We start from the raw sequence: 17,128 nt of genomic DNA, 5'->3' as shown, positions 1-17,128 counted from the left end.
TCATATACTATTAGGTTTATACTATTAGTTTCTTTAATTTGTAGGTGGTGTCATTGTTTATATTTAGCATATAGAGTTTATATCTGTCAACTTGATTGGTCAGGTTGGCACTTATGTGCACTGAAAGAACATAGTGTAACTTGAAGGAAAATTCAGCTTACTTACATTTTAAACATTTTTATATCAGGCAAAAATTGAAAGCTGTTTAAAGTATACAAAACTTGATGCACCCTTCATGGATCTGATCGTGATCTATCATTATTAAGATGTTAGGTGTGACTATTTTTGTTGGAATAAGAGCTTTCTCTTTAATGATGACTTTTCTTTCTTGATGATCTCCCAGTCAACATATTCAAGTTACCTTCCCTATGTTTAAAAGGGAGAGGCTTGAACTGTGACCACTGCCCACTTCTTCCTTCCCAGGCTTCTTGAAATGCAGTGCTAAGTAAGGAGTGAGGAAAGTATTTCAAGGGACACCTAAAGAAAGGAGACTAGTTTTCATTAAGACTTGTAGGTTGGATGAAATTTTATATACTATTTGTTTTACTGAGTTTTTCTTATATCAGGGATAGGAGACCACCGTCCTCAAAGGCCACAACCCAGTTGGGATTTCAAGAGTACCACAATGAATTTGCTTGAGATTGATTTGCATATACTTCATAGAATACAAATCAGTCTCATGCATATTCATCATGAAAATCTTGACTGGGTTGTGGCCTTTGAGGACCGTAGTTGCCCATCCCTGTCCTGTATGCTATTTGTCTCATGTTTTGAAACTGCATTGAGATCTATTGCTGTAGATATAGATGTCCTATACAATCATGCAACATAAATGCGTATGAGGTGAATTTCTTTCATTTGAAAGAAAACTTAGTTATGAGAGGGCCTAGGATGAAGTTACGAGGTGATAGGCTAGGAGTAATCTAAGGAAATTCTTTTGTACAGAAAAGGTGGTATATGCATGGAATAGAGGTGATAGAGAAAAAGACTGAATTTAAGAAAGCATGGGACAAGCACAAGCACATGGGATCTCTTAGGGAAAGGAGGAGATATTGGATGCTTTGTTTGGGCAGACTGGATGGGTCATTTGGCCTTTATCTGCCATTGTGTTTCTATGGACCTTAGCTATGATGTTCAAGAAAAGCTCATTGACGTGTTTTCCATGAGAGAAACTACTTCATTTTGTTTTTTGTGATAAGGTCAAAGAAATGATGGATCAGATTAAAGGTTTCTATGCTATTTATCACAGTCTCTGCAGCCACTTCTTCTAATCTTCCATTTATTAGAGTGGGACATTGAAAAGAAACTTCTGTTTAACTGAAAAAGCATTAACCTCTACCATCTCATTCCATTATCAATAGAAGCCACAATCAGCTCCCTAGTTAAAACCTGGCATTATACCTGGATATTCAAACACTGGTACCCAGGTAAACACTTGGCACTAAATATCTGTTTATGAAAAGCCTGTGCTAACTGGTATGTTAAAAAATGCTGACCATTGCAGGCTAAATATTAACTTGCACATTTTCAAGGCATTTTAGGGGCATTGGACTTCAATATCTTTTTCTGGACCCACATTATCTATGACGATCCATTGTTACCCCCTAATATCCTTTTTGTTTTGCATACATGCTGTAGCCAACATACAGTAAATGTTTGCCATGTCAGGAAGTCCATGAGCAAGAAAGGGGAATTTTGGGTGGATTCCCATACTCCTCATACACACTTAAGCCATCTAATAATTTACCCCCTTTTATTTATTTATTTATTCATTTTTATAGCTCGTCCTCCCCAGTAATTCATCGGAGCTTTTACTGCTGCAGCCAGCAATAAAAAAGCCTAACATGGCTCCATAAAAGGGAGGGTTAGTTTTGCATCTATCCAACTAAGGCAGGGGGATGGAGGCTCTTATGTGGTAGTTTGGATAATGGTGGTTAGGGATTAGTTTTAGGGATGGGGTAATTTGCAGGGGATAGTTTTGGACTTTGAGGCAGGTTGTGGGGTATTGCAAATTGTGGGTATGGTAATTTTTGAGAGTGGGGCAGATTACAGGGACTAAGATAGGTTGGGGGTATACACTAGTTTGCAGGATGGAGGGGCAGATGTTTGGGGGCATGGTAGTACTTGATGGGTGAGGCAAATGTAAGGTTGGTAGATGGGTATTTGGAAGAGTAGGGAATTCCATCTTTTAAACTGTCTTGCCCTGCTTTCTAATTATTCCACTTCACTCTAAATTTCTATTCTACGGAAGATGAAACTACTTTTCCCATAGGTCTGCTTTGGGCTATATTTTGGGTGAGATCTTGTGGAACTGGATCTTCTGGAACTCCTAGTCCAATTTGGCCCATTTTCAGACTCAGTGTATCTTTGCTGTTGTTCCACATGCCAGGTTTCATTCCATTTTGTTAATTAATGTATGCTACCAACATCTTCCACAAAATTGCATTGCATTACTCACTTACCCCTCTCCCCCCCTTTTTACAAAGCCATGGGGCAAACGCTTGATGCCCATTAAATCCCTATGGACATCAGAGCAATTACCGCTGCAGCAGCTGCTACTGCAGCTTTGTAAAAGGAGCCTTTTAAAAAAATTCAATAACTAGAAAACAGAAATGTTAAAATTTTCAAGTTCAGGATATATGGTTTTGAAAACATTAAGGGGCTGATATTCAGCAAGAACCTCTTGTACCCAGCTAGCTCCTGCTAACAAGGTGATCTCCAGATTTTCAACATCACATAACCAGATAGAGACGAATGGAGCACTACCAAGTTAGTGCTGGGGTAGAGTTGGCATGAGTCAGAAGTTATCTGGGCACCACTGATATTAAGTGCTTGTGTGTGCAGAAATAGCTATCTTAACATGCCCTGATAGTTATTTTACCGCCCTCATTCTATAACATTGGTCTCAAACTCACGGCCCGCCAGGTACTATTTTGAGGCCCTCGGTATGTTTATCATAATCACAAAAGCAGAATAAAACAGTTTCTTGATCATATGTCTCTTTAGTTATAAATTACAATATTATTATTAAGACTTAGCCAAAAGGAAAGATTTATAAACAATAAAGAGTTTTATTTCATGCAAAATTGTCACTTCTTTAATAAGACATTAACTATTTTTTCTGAGGCCCTCCAAGTACCTACAAATCCAAACTGTGGCCCTGCAAAGGGTTTGAGTTTGAGACCACTGTTCTATAACCTGGTGCCTACATTTAAGCAATATTCTTTAACTTTAGTGCATGACTTGCTTAGTATGTAAATGCAAGGCGACATGTATATGGCTGTGGTGTGGGTGTATCCAACATTTATGCATGTAACGTATAGAATACTGTAAGTTTGTATGCCTAGCTAAATTTGCATAGGAAATGAGCATAGGAGAAGTTAAAAAGTTGCACATAGCGGATCGATTTCAGTGCAAGTTTCCAAACTGGTGAATGACTTATTTGATGCACTTCTGAAGCTCCTGCTAAAGCGTGAATAAGTATTATACATGCAAATTCAATTTAATTCAGTTGTTTGAACGGTTGTACATAGTTGAATTCTATTTATAGCTAAATTTGAGACATTTACACTTGCTTATTGAAATAGTATAAGTGGGCACACCTAAATGTAGGTACTTAGATGCTGATTTACACTAGTATTCTAAAATGGAATCTGGATGTCCAGATGCCGATCTAGAACTAGTGTTTAGGGTGCTGCATTTAGGCACCTAAATTGTGGCACTATTAGAGAATTGCCCTCTTAATGTCATATTCATCTGTAAGCAAAAACAGGCATAACTAGGCATACCATATTACTGGAAAACTGTCTTTTCATAAAGACCAAAAAGTTCCATAATTTTAAAGCTATTTTTCCTCACAGGCTCAACTCTTTAAACATGGAAAAAGGGAAGACTGCTTGCCATATGGTAAGGCTAGCTTATTTTGTTCAATTTTTTGTCTCTCTGGGTTTATTCTGGTTTTCTTCCTAGCCCCTCTCACCAGAGCCTTTCATAAAGCCTTTGAGTTGTTACCTTGTGCACCAAGCTGGGGGAAAGAAGTGCATAGAATGAAGGAAATAAGGGTGAGACACTCTCCTTTGTACCTCCTTGGATGTATCTGCATGCTTCCTCGGCTGATCATTAGCAGCCCATCATGTACCACTGTGGAAGAATCCATTGGATTTATGCAGCTAGTCTAGGAGAGTAAACAGAAGGGTAGGGAAGATGACAGCATCTCTTGCCTGGCATGTAGTGTCTCCCTGTGATAGTCCTGTTTCCCACTTTCTCAGAATGATTATCTGTTTGCCGGATATCTCCTTGGTCAAGTAAATCACGGGCAGAATCCTTTGGCAGCAAAGCTCCTGTGGGATTCTCCCTTCCATTTTTCCTGGTTATGGCTCCATAATTTTCAGATTGATATGAGAAAAAATGTTCTAGGGCAATGGTGACCAATTTTTAGCTGCCCAGGATGCAAACTACAGTTCATTAAATTTTGATTGGGGTGGGGTTGCAGTCAGCCCTTTGTTTGCAAAGTCTATGGCAGTGACGCAAAAAGTGTGAATTAAATACATGCTGATTGATAATAAAAATGATTGGATCACTGACCAGTTAAATCACTTCTTTGGGGCTATCTGCTAATTTTCAGCAGCACTTAACTGGTTATTGCTGCAGGAAATTTGCAGTTAGTGCCTAAATTAAAACCAGCTATTTTTTTTTGGGGGGGAGGAGTGTTCTGGGGCAGATTCAGTACTTTACCAGTCAGGATGACCGCATGAAGCAAAGTCCTATCTTTATGTAGCAACCTATGCATCTGTTAAGTTCTGAATATTGACTTAACAGCTAACTGTTACTGGATATTCAATATTCAGCTGGTGGCAGTGAGCGTTTTGCTGATCACTGCCCCCAGCTGAATATTTATCCCATGCTGTATATACAGTCGTCCCTTGATATCCGCAGGGAATTGGTTCCAGGAAACCCCTAACCCCATACCAAAATCCACAACTGCTCAAGTTCTCTTAATTCCCTCTCTCTCCCCTCCCCAGCATAGTCTGGTATCTCTCACACCATCATAGACTAGACCGCAGCTCGTTTGCTTACGCAGGACCATACAGAGCACCTTTGCAGCCAATCTTTGACCCTGCAGTTCCAGTGGAAGCTGTACTCAAAGGCTACCTGTGGCCTGCACCCTACACTGGACTTTCCCTCTGACTCAGCCCATACAGGAAGTTGCATCAGAAGGGGTGGACCAGGACAGAGGGAAAGGTCTGGTGCAGGCTGCAGGCAGCCTTTGAGTACAGCTGTTACTGTTGCTGCAGGGCTGAAAAATTGCTGGTTGTGGTGATGGGGGGAGGGAGGGAGAAGATCGAGCTGTGGTCAGGTCTGTGTTGGTTGAATCTACGGATGCAGAACTAGCAGATATAGAGGGCTAACTTATTGCAACTATAGAAGCCCATCCTTGTACACTAAAGTTAGAAGGGAATAGATTCTGTACAAATGTAAGGAAGTTCTTCTTCACCCAGAGAGTGGTAGAAATCTGGAACACTCTTCCAGAGGCTTTTATAGAGGAAAGTACCCTTCAGGGATTCAAGAAAAGGTTGGACAAGTTCCTACTGGAACAGAACATACGCAGGTAAGGCTAGACTCAAATAGGGCACTGGTTTTTGATCTAAGGGCCGCCGTGTGAGTGGACTGCTGGGCATGATGGACCACTGGTCTAACCAAGCAGTGGCAAACTTATGTTCTTATGTTTAAAATTTAATTTTTTCATTCTGTGTTACTGATTTATTTTTCTCTCTAACTTACTGTTTTTCATCTAGCAGTTTTTTTTTTGTAAGGGGGGAGGTTAGGTACATACAATACTGACTCATATTCTTGCAAACAGTCATCTTCATACTTCTCAAACGTTCACTTTAAATCAGGCTATTCTTCAAGGCATGTTGTACTGATTTGATGGGCTACTAAAGTAAACAGTGCAGGCAATTTTGCCCTGATAACCACTCTCTTAGGGTAATATAAGTCAGCTGCAAATGTGTAGTTACTAAATTTATTTCTGGTGCCATCTACATATTTGTTTATCCTCTGTAGGAAATGGGGGCTGTGAATGTAGCTATGCACTGAAAACTGAAATAAACCTACTGTATTTTTATAGTGCTATGAAACTTATGAAAATAAATTTTGAAATATTATATTGGTATCCTGTAATAGACACTGTCACAATCTAGATGTTTATAGTTTAGCATCCTTCAGCTAGATTTAATGGAAATCAAATAGATATCAAAGAACCACACAAATATTTTCTGTTGAGCATGTATTTTCCTTTACAGCTCGTACTGTATTCATGTGTCTGGAGAGCTGCAGATTGTCAGAAAGTAACCAGACCCTTCTCCGTAAGCTAGGAGTGAAACTTGTACAGCGTCTTGGGCTTACCTTTCTGAAAACAAAGGTAGCTCACTGGAGGTTTGTGAATACCTTTATGCACTGCTTTATTCTATCATTTGTATGCAAAACTGTGATGTAGGTTTTGTAGGGTCTTTTACCTCTGTATTTGTGTTCTAGTATTTAATTTGACATTTTATGTTTTTCATACTATTGATTCCAGTGTTTTGATTTTGCTTGTATACTGTACCATACTTTAAGTATGCACTGAAAAGGCATGTTTAAGAAAACACATAATAAGTATTTGATTCTAATGTCATGTCTTAATTTATTAGCAAATTTTGAATACTGAGACTTTTTTTCATTAATGTGGATGCTTACTTATTAGAAATCACAATATATATATATGCATGATGGAGGTGTGCTTTTATTTGAAACAAAGGCCCTGATTCTGCAAAATGCATCTAAAGTTAGGTGCTGTTTAGGTGCCTAAGTTAGGCGTCCTTTGTAGAATCGCACTCAGCAGAGTTCAGCACAGTTTAGGCATCTAACTTTTTAGGCGTCCTTTAGAGAATTAGGTTTTAGGTGAGATTTAAACGTCCAAACAATGTTCTTAATGTTATAATATTTTATTATTATGTTATTAAAATGGTGATTTTATGCTGTTTTTCATTATAATTGTAATACTAGGAGTTAATGCTTTTATTTCTCTTCCATCAGACAGAGTGACTGGGATTTGAACCAGCAACATTAGGATAGAAGAGTATAGGTTTAATCAGTGTGCTACAGAGTGAGCTAGCAAGCTACATAGCAATTGTAAAACTGGGTTTTATAGGCATTGTAAGGAAGTCTACTTTTGAGCACAGTTTAGGCTTCAGATAGACCTGAGTTCTATAGATGGAACTAAGGCACTCTTTGGACGTTCTTCCGGAACTTTGGCTCAGTTTGGATGTCCTTAATACGATCTGCTAAATAGGTGATGGGATTGAGCTATAGCAGTTTCCAGGCAGGTGTCTCTGACTGCCCTGTGATATGACAGCTTAGCAGATCTCTAAGCTATTATATCACAGGGCAGTCAGAGACACCCGCCTGGAAACTGCTATAGCTCAATAAGTAAAAGCCCTGTGCTCCTCTTCCAGAGGTCATAAATTCAAATCCCCACCAACTCCCCCAGCACATATTTTAATTGTGGCATTCTACCTTGCAGGTGCACCTTGATGATCTCACAATGAGATCATCATTGTGCAGCTGCAAACCTCCATTTGCAATGAAGTATAAGCCATGCTAAGGTCTGTATCTGTTTTTAACCTTTTGCAAATGAAGTTATGTCTGCAGTCTAGGTCTATTTGAAGCCCAAACTAAGCTCAAAAGTAGACCTGGTTCCATTCGTCTACAAAATAGGCATTATATTGATATCCTAGGTCGCTCAGTGTTATGTAAATGAATCAATGGATGCCCAAATTGAGACATTTCTCAAACCATGCCCACGCCTATTGAATTAGGTGCAAATTTTAAACTTGGGCGTCCATGAAATTGTGGCTGCGTCTACAAAGAGGCGTTGCAGTTTGCTGGAAAAAGGTGTGCAATTTTATGTTTGAGTTCTTCAGATCTCTGGCATGAATACCATCTTGTTCTGGTGATTTGTTAACCTTTATTTCAGTGGTTCCCAAACTGTGCTTGCAGTGCCTATGGGCGCCACAAACAAACTCGCAGCAGAGCTGCAGCATATTTTGGGACCACCTTCCAAATTGCGGAGATGCCCAGGCCTGCCAGCTAAAGTTGTCTGTTGCCCAAGCCCCGAGCTCCATGCTGCCTGCAGCTTGCACAGGAGAGCTGGTGTCGGTGGCTGAAGCATGCCTCTAACTTCCTAAGGCATCATTGGAGCTTAGGGCTTGGGCAACTGTGCCAGTAAAGTTTTGTAGTACCTGGGACAATGGAGGGTTAAGTGACTTTTCCACTGTAGTTCCTTGTGACCTTGAGTAAGTTACTTAATCATCCATTTTATTTATTAACTAAATTTTTTATACCATTCTCCCAGGGGAGCTTAGAACGGTTTACATTAATTTTATTCAGATTCTTAAGCATTTTTCCCTGCCTGTCCTGGTGGGCTCACAATCTATCTAATATACCTGGAACAATGAGGGGATTAAGTGACTTGCTCAGGGTCACAAGTAGCAGCGTGAGTTTGAACCCACAACCTCAGAGTGCTGAGGTTGTACTACTGCAGAACACTCTCCATTTCCCCAGATTGTGATTAAGATTGTGAACACATCAGGGACAGATGCCTGCATGTAACGTGTACAGCGCTGTGTAAGTCTTGTAGTGCTATAGAAATGATTAGTGGTAGTAGTAGTAGCAGCAAAGATAGGAATTCACACCTTAGTTGTGGCTGCCAATGTCACTGAAGGGGGAGGGGAGGAGAAGGCCTGAGTAGAAATGTTGGCCTGGGGCCCATGAAAAAATTGCTTAAACACTAAGGGCACTGTGAACCAAAAAAGTTTGGGACCCACTGCTTTAATTGTTAAATCATTCTATTCCACCTTCAGTATTATAGGTATTTACATTAGTTCCACTAAATCATTGCTGCTCAAACCCAGTTCTTGGTGTGCATGCACTTGAAGTTATGCAGTGCTACCATGTTGAAAGTTCATCGTGACTTTGGCTTATGTTTGTTCCCATGCCCCTGAATTTTATAAAAAGTGCAAAGTGCTAAAATTATGTGCACATATTTGGGCAATTGTTGATGTTAATTGAATTTAAATAATTTGTACATGTGTAAATTTAGGCGTGGGATTCGTGTCTAAATTTTACTCACAAGCCCAAAATGAGATGAAGAAATGGAAGGTAGGGGTGGATCGGGGGTGTTCCTCCAAGTTATATGCGTAGTTATAGAATAAGTGGGGAATTCACACATAATTTAGGCATGAGGATTTGCACAACATTCCCGTTGGTGTAAATGACCGTGCCTAAAGTTAATCACGGTTCCTAGCGCTAAGAAACTCCATTTTTGATGACTTTTATTCCAGACTTGACTGGATCGGAACGTATTTGTCTTATTGCTTGCCAAATAAAACATTGTTAATAAAACTATTTTTCTCATATAGGTACCAGCGTGGTTCCAGATCTCTAGCTGCCAACCTACAAGTCTCAGCTCAGGGGCATGCCAGACCAGCAAAGCCTGCAGTGGAAGATGATGAGGAATATGATATTCCATGTGAGATTGAGAATGTTATAGGTATGCTGGGTACCATGTGTTCCTTTCCTGGTAGCTTCTCTCTTTTAAGTATGTTGTTGATTAATATTAGTTCTTTTATGTTTACATGTTAGAGCAACTTTGAGAATAATCAAGTGTGCCTTTCCAAGACATAAACCATGAATCTATGGAAATTAACTATAAGTGTATTTTTTCCACTTAAGGACATATATATGGTAATACTATAATGGCCACCTAAATTTAGCCACCATTTACACACACTAATATATAGAATAGGCATACCTATTTGTGAAAACGACATCACTTATTGCCATTTACATGTATGGGTGCTAGGCGCTATTCTTTAAACATTGCACTTAAGTCACTAATGTACAGCTGCAAGAGGGGCATTAACGTGGGAAAAGCATGGCCATGGCATGTCACCTAGTGATAGAGGGTAAAGGGAATAGGACTTGTATATTGCTTTTTCTGTAGTTTACGTATTTTAGACAGGTACTTATTTTGTACCTGAGGCAACGAAAGTTTTAGCGACTTGCCTAGAATCATAAGGGGGAGGGGAGGAAATATTTTTGGTTTGCTCCTGTCCAATTTAACCTTGAATTCACTCCAGGGAGCAGAGCTGATATATTCGCAAGATGGGAGTGTTAGGGGTTGGTCTGTGTGGGACAACTAGTATGGATAGATAAGGGGGAGGTTTGACCCTTTAGAGAACTGCAGGGACTGTATGGATTTTCCTGTTTGCAGGTTCAAGATTATATCCATAAATCAGGAATCTTGAGGGGGAGCTGTTGAGGGGGAAAAAACTAAATTTGAGAGTTTGCTGTGCCTGACTCTCCAGAATGGTGCCATTTCTACAATATACCAATGTTTAAATATACGAGCAGAGGAACCCTTAAAATAAATGCTAGCCTGGGATATGGATTTACATTACATTACATTAGAGATTTTTATTCCGCCATTGCTTTGCGGTTCAAGGTGGATTGCAAAAGAATTACAAAATACGTATTACAAGAAGAAGATATCTGGCAATTTCAAGAGGAGGTAAAGAATAGATGAGGTTGCTTTGGGGAATTGGGAGGGTATTGGGAAGTGGGAAGGAGCTAGTGGTATTAAGTCGTTTGCAGGAATTTCTTGAAAAGTAGCGTCTTTACTTCTTTTCTGAATGTTTTGTAGTCTGGGATCATAAGTATAGTAGATTGAAGATTTGGTTGTCAAGTTTTGCTGCTTGTGTGGCTAGGAGGCCATCATATGTTTTTTTTTTCCGTTTGACTTCTTTGATTGGAGAGTGCGTGAATGGAGTGTGGGTTTTCCTGTGTTTAGTTGATGTAGTTTGGATGAGGTGGTTGTTCAGGTAGGTTGGGCTGTCACCGTTTATGGTTTTAAATAGTAGATAGTAGAATTTGAATAGTAGTCTTACCGGAATTGGAAGCCAGTGTATTCCCATTACAATGCAGGAATGGGAGGGCACGTGATATCATATTAATTCTTTGGATTTAGCTACTACTTTGGTGGAAAATAGCTATAAAGTGCTTTTGAGGTGGTATAATTTTTGGCACTGATGCACATAGTGTGAAAGCATCTACTCGTTGAGACAGAGATACCATGCTATGAGTGCTAATGAACATAGATTGGAATGAAGGAGAGAGCCTTGGTTCTGGGTCAGTAATGTTGGAAACAACTAGAGTATATTAGGTTCCCATATACTTAGTTGGAGGAGAGAAAACCATGGCTGATGTGGCCACTGAGGTGCTACGAGAATCATGGTAGCTTGTTCTTGGCGAAGTTTGAGTAGTCTCCTCCCGACTAGAGGACTTGGAGGGAATGCATTTAGGAACTTGTCTCACCAGTTGAAGAGAAAGGTGTCTGACTCTAGAAAATTGAGAGTCTAGAACAGAAGAGCAAAAGATTGGGGGACCCCCACAACCACAATCTGAGAAGATCTGTTGCAAGAGGGGCATGTTGAGCAACTACTCATGTGGTTGAAGTAGCCTGCTCAGTTTGTATGCTAAGATATTTTGTTTTCCTGCCTGGTACACTGCTCTGAGGAATATATTTTAAGCAGGCATAGTAATCTTGTTTTGCAAGCGAAAGGGCAGATTGGAAGGAGGTCAGCAGAAATTTGAAGTGTACGAAGTCAGCATGATCACGGAATTTCAGCCAGTAACATTCTGCAGATCAGGCACAGGAACTTAAGTAGTAGATTTTAGAGTTCAACCAGGGCTGGGGTTTGGCACACCTTACACAACATGACTTGGGAGGAGCGAGGGTGTCAAGAGCAGAGAATAGAATAGTATAGGAAATTACTGCGTCATTGGCAGATTTACATATTGTAATGTTTGAAAGGAGGGGGGAGACAGTGGCGGAGAGAGTGTATTGGTCAATAGCTTGAAGATTTCTGAATGTTTTGCTGAGGATCAGATGTGTCGGGGGGCATGAAGTTTGTCAGATGGTCAGAGAGGGGAAGAATCAATTGATAATTGAAAGGACAAGATCAAAGCAGTGTCCATTCTGGTGCGTAGGGGTGGTGGAACATAGCTGAAGTGTTTGGGGCCTGACCATTGCCCAGAGTTGTGCGTTCGCTGTGCTACCCTTCAACCTCGAGCCATTAAATGCCGTCGAGTTCAAGTGGGGAAGATTTTTGGAATGGAATCCCACACCCTGGTCTCGACCTCGGCCTCTGACTTGGTCAAGCTTTCCATCTAGACTTCGGCTTCGACTGTCATCAAGCCTTACTCATTTGGAAAGTCCTCGTTTTCGATGACTTCAGCTGAGTCTACTCCTGGGCATCCCTCAGGTCAGATACCTCAGCAGAAACTTCCAGCAGTAGTTCTTAAGCTGCCCAAGAAGCATTCCTCCAAGGCAAAGCATACGTCTTCGTCACCTTTAGCCTCTGCAAGTGTTCCAGTTAAAGACTCGGATACACAATTGCAGGCTACTATCTAGACCGTTTTAGAGCGGGAGTTTGGTAAATTACTTGCCAAACATATTCCTGTCTCGACTCTGCCTCCTGCAGTCCAGCCTGGGCACTCAGCAGTCTCACAAGGAGTCGAGTCCCTACCTGTGCTTCGAGCTGAATCTACACACTCTATGCAAGGAGTTGAGTCTTTGCGAGTGTCAGGTCTGGTTCTTCACACTCGATACAAGGAGCCGAATCTTGGGGTGTGCTTAGAGATACCTCGATCCAAACAACTGAGTCTTCTATGGTGTCTTGTCTTCGTTCTACAGCTTACAGTCTTCATCCTCACATCCTCCCCTTCTCCTCGACCTCGAGCACAACCTGCTTCCAGGCATCACTCCTATAGCCAGTCGAGGCACTCATTGAGGTGCAGGTCCTCTTCAAGAGACAAGCCTCGCTCTTCAAGGCCTCTAACCTCTCGATTGAGGACACCGTTAGCAGAACCTGCGAGTTCTGCTTCTCTCAGTGACTCGTCCATGTCTGCTTATTCACTTGGATATCAATACTCCAGAGAGGTTTCGCCTTCGTTCTCTACTTGAGGCGCCTCGAGGTCATCGAGTCCCTCTCGAGGCCATCCTTTTGCGGATCAATTATCCTTTTCCTCCTTCCTCCGTCAGATGGCTGAGGACCTGGATCTCAAATTGGACTCTGGTTCTAAGTACTCTAAGGAGTATTTAGAAGAAATGGGTTTGCCTCGACCTCCTGCAGAGTCTTTCAAACTCCCTCTCAACAAGCTTCTTTCCCAGACTTTCAAACGGAATCTGGAAACTCCTTATTCCATTCCTGCTGTTCCAGGCAAGCTGGAATCGAGGTATAGAACTGTACATTGCAAGGGCTTTGAGAACACTCAACTTTCTCATCAGTCTCTTCTTGTGGAATCTACCTTGAAGAGGAATAATCCTTCCAGAGTCTATGCTACCGTTCCTCCTGGAAGAGAAGTTTGGCCGTCGCCTATATCAAAATTCTATGATGGCATCCAGAGTTTTGAATTATAATTTCATCTTTACTACCTATTTCAAATATTTTATTGACATATTACCTGACTTTGCTAAAGATCTTTCTTAGCACAGGCTTTTGGAGTTCCAGCAAGTCATTGCTACACTGGTTCAACTCAGGTTACACCTTCTCCAATCATCTTATGATGCCTTTGAGCTTTCTTCAAGGGTCATTGCTTTCTCAGTAGCGATGCGCAGGCTTGCCTGGCTTCACACTATTGACATGGACCCCAACATTCAGGATCGTCTGGCCAATATCCCTTATGAGGGCAATGACCTCTTTGATGAATCCATTGAGGCGGCTACTAAGAAGTTGTCTGAGCATGAGAAATCTGTTGCTTCCATAGTCAGACTGAAACCTAAGCCAGCTCCTTCCAAGCCTTCTCGACCTCTTCCATCCTATCAAAGATGTTATCCTCCGAGAGCAGCTCCTTACACTCGAGCACTTCCTAAAGAAATCACAACAACAGCAGCAGAAGCAATAGAAACCTCAGCCTTCTGCTGCACCCAAGGCTTCTCAGCCTTTTTGACTGTCTCAAACATAGCATAACCTCCATCATTCTGCCTCTGTCTTCTCCCCTTCCCATAGAAGGTCATCTCCATTTTTTTTACCATCGATGGTAGACCATTACATCAGACCTCTGGGTGCTGTCAATCAACAGGGAAGGATATTCTCTTCATTTCACTTAGATTCCACCAGAGCTTCCTCCAAGAGAGTGTCTTTCCAATCCATCCCAGACTGCCCTTCTTCAGGAAGCTCAAACTCTACTTCATCTCCGTGCCATCAAGGAGGTTCCTTTGGAATAGAAGAGCAGGGGTTTTTACTCCTGTTACTTCTTTGTTCCGAAGAAAATGGGCGATCTGCGGCCTATATTGGATCTCAGGGCCCTCAAAAAATTTTTGGTGAAAGAAAATTTTGCATGTTGTCCCTGGCATCCTTATATCCCCTTCTAGATCAGAACGATTGATTATGTTCTCTAGATCTCAAGGAGGCTTACACTCACATTCCCATTCATCCAGCCTCCCATCAGTACCTCAGATTTCGGGTGGGGAATTTGCATTTCCAGTACAGAGTGCTGCCCTTCGGTCTTGCATCATCTCCAAGAGTGTTCACCAAGTGCCTAATTGTAGTTGCAGCAGCTCTGCGGAACCATAGTCTTCAGGTGTTCCTGTACCTGGATGACTGGCTCATCAAAGATTCAACATATCAAAGGGTTTATTGTAGCAGCCCAACGGACTATCTGGTTCCTACAAAGTTTGGGGTTCGAAATCAACTTTCCCAAATCCCAGCTCCAGCCCTCTCAGAACTTACAGTTCATTGAAGCTGTTCTGGACACTGTTCAACTCAGAGCATTCCTTCCTCAACAACGTCTAGATGCTCTTCTTCAATTATGCAACAAAGTGTCTTCCCTCAATTCAATTTTGGCGAGGCACAAGATGGTTCTTTTGGGTCACATGGTTTCTACAGTTCACGTGACTCCTTTTGCCAGACTTCATCTCAGGGTTCCTCAGTCGACCCTGGCATCTCAGTGGAATCAGGCTTTCGACCCTCTCTCTCTTCAAATCAAAATAACTCCCTCATTCAAGCAATCTCTCCACTGGTGGATGCTCTCTTCCAATCTCTCCAGAGGTTTGTTGTTTCAAACACCCCCTCATCAGAAGGTCCTCATGACCGATTCTTCGACCTACGCTTGGGGGGGCACATCTCGATGGTTTCCATACTCAAGACCTTTGGTCCAGCACGGATCGCATGTGTCACATCAATCTGTTGTAACTCAGAGCAATCTTCAAAGCTCTCAAGGCTTTTCAGCATCTTCTTCACGACAAAGTAGTCCTCATTCGAATGGACAATCAATTCGCTATGTATATGTCAACAAGCAGGGAGGAACAGGGTCTCTCCCTCTTTGCCAGGAAGCTCTGAATCTTTGGACTTGGGCTATCTCTCACAACATCGTCCTGAAAGCTGTCTACATTCAAGGGAAGCAAAACTGTCTGGCGGACAAATTGAGTCGCCTTCTCCAACCTCACGAATGGACACTCAATTCATCGCCTCTTCATTACATTTTCTCTCAGTGGGGGACTCCTCAGATAGACCTCTTTGCGTCTCCTCACAACACCAAATTGCCTCAGTTCTGCTCAAGGATATACTCTCCTCACCGACTAGATGCTTTTCTTCTGGAATGGACGGACAAGTTTCTGTATGCGTTCCCTCCATTCCCTCTGATTCTCAGGACTCTTGTCAAAATCAAAACCGAACAAGCCACCATGATTCTGATAGCTCCTCGGTGGCCCAGACAATTGTGGTTCTCCCTTCTACTTCAATTCAGCAGCAGGGAGCCATTCCTTCTATCAGTCTTTCTCTCTCTACTTACACAGAGTCAAGGATCTCTACTTCATCCCAACCTGCAGTCTCTACATCTGACAGCTTGGTACCTCTCAACCTGAATTCTACTTTATAGTTTTCCCAATCTGTTCAGGACATTTTAGAGGCTTCCAGGAATCCTGCCACTAGAAAATGCTACAACCGGAAATGGACTAGATTTTCTGTTTGGTGCACCACTCATCACAAGGAGCCTCAGTCTACCTCTTTGTCTTCCGTCTTGGATTATCTGTTGCACTTGTATACCTCTCGCCTCCAGTCAACATCCATCCGAATCCTTCTCAGTACAATTGTGGCTTTCCATCAGCCAATTGAAGGGAAACCTCTCTCTGCTCATCCTGTGGTTTCCAGATTCATGAAAGGACTTTTCAATATCAAACCACCTCTTAAGCCACCTTCAGTGGTTTGGGATCTCAATGTTCTTGCTCAACTGATGAAGCCTCCCTTTGAACCCATGGCTTTGGCTCATCTTAAATACCTCACTTGTAAAGTAGTTTTTCTCATTGCACTCACTTCTGCTAGACGAGTTAGTGAGCTACAAGCTTTAGTTGCTGATCCACCTTTCACAGTATTCCATCATGATAAGGTGATCCTCAGTACTCAACCTAAATTCTTACCTAAAGTGGTTTCAGAATTTCATCTCAATCAATTTATTGTACTTCCAGTGTTTTTTCTCATCCTGGAGAATTAGCTCTGGACTGCAAGTGTGCTTTGGCCTTCTACTTAGAATGCACCAAACCGCACGGATCTGCTCCTCAACTTTTCGTCTCCTTCGATCCAAACATGTTGGGACATCCCATTTCTAAGCGCACCCTCTCCAACTGGATGGCTGCTTGCATCTCTTTCTGCTATGCCCAGGCTGGACTGCATCTACAGAGTCGAGTCACAGCCCACAAAGTCAGAGCCATGGCAGTATCTGTAGCTTTCCTCAGATCTACTCCTATTGAGGAAATTTGCAAAGCTGCCACTTGGTCCTCGGTTCATACTTTCACCTCTCATTATTGTCTGGATATTTTCTCCAGACGAGATGGCCATTTTGACCAGGCAGTATTACAAAATTTATTCTCCTAAATTGCCAACACTCCCACCATCCCATTCTGGTTAGCTTGGAGGTCACCCACATGTGAGAATAGGCTGCCTGCTTGTCCTGGGATAAAGCACAGTTACTTACTGTAACAGATGTTATCCAGGGACAGCAGGCAGCTATTCTCACAACCCACCCACCTCCC

At 41.8% G+C, this 17,128-nt stretch overlaps 1 protein-coding gene across 2 annotated transcripts in view; it reads left to right on the top strand.

The window, feature by feature from the left end:
* TBCD (tubulin folding cofactor D) overlaps positions 1–17,128 on the top strand; it is a 487,835-nt gene that overhangs the window by 109,823 nt on the left and 360,884 nt on the right. For both annotated transcript variants that reach the window (XM_033961208.1, XM_033961209.1), the window contains 3 exons: positions 3,861–3,906; positions 6,303–6,435; positions 9,459–9,589. In XM_033961208.1, coding sequence (XP_033817099.1) covers positions 3,861–3,906; positions 6,303–6,435; positions 9,459–9,589 — 310 coding nt within the window. The remainder of the gene's footprint in view (positions 1–3,860; positions 3,907–6,302; positions 6,436–9,458; positions 9,590–17,128) is intronic.

This window comes from Geotrypetes seraphini, chromosome 10 (assembly GCF_902459505.1).
Source record: "Geotrypetes seraphini chromosome 10, aGeoSer1.1, whole genome shotgun sequence".
Lineage (NCBI taxonomy): Eukaryota > Metazoa > Chordata > Amphibia > Gymnophiona > Dermophiidae > Geotrypetes > Geotrypetes seraphini.
Note: the sequence above shows the minus strand (reverse complement) of the source record. Positions and strands in the feature narration are given on the sequence as shown.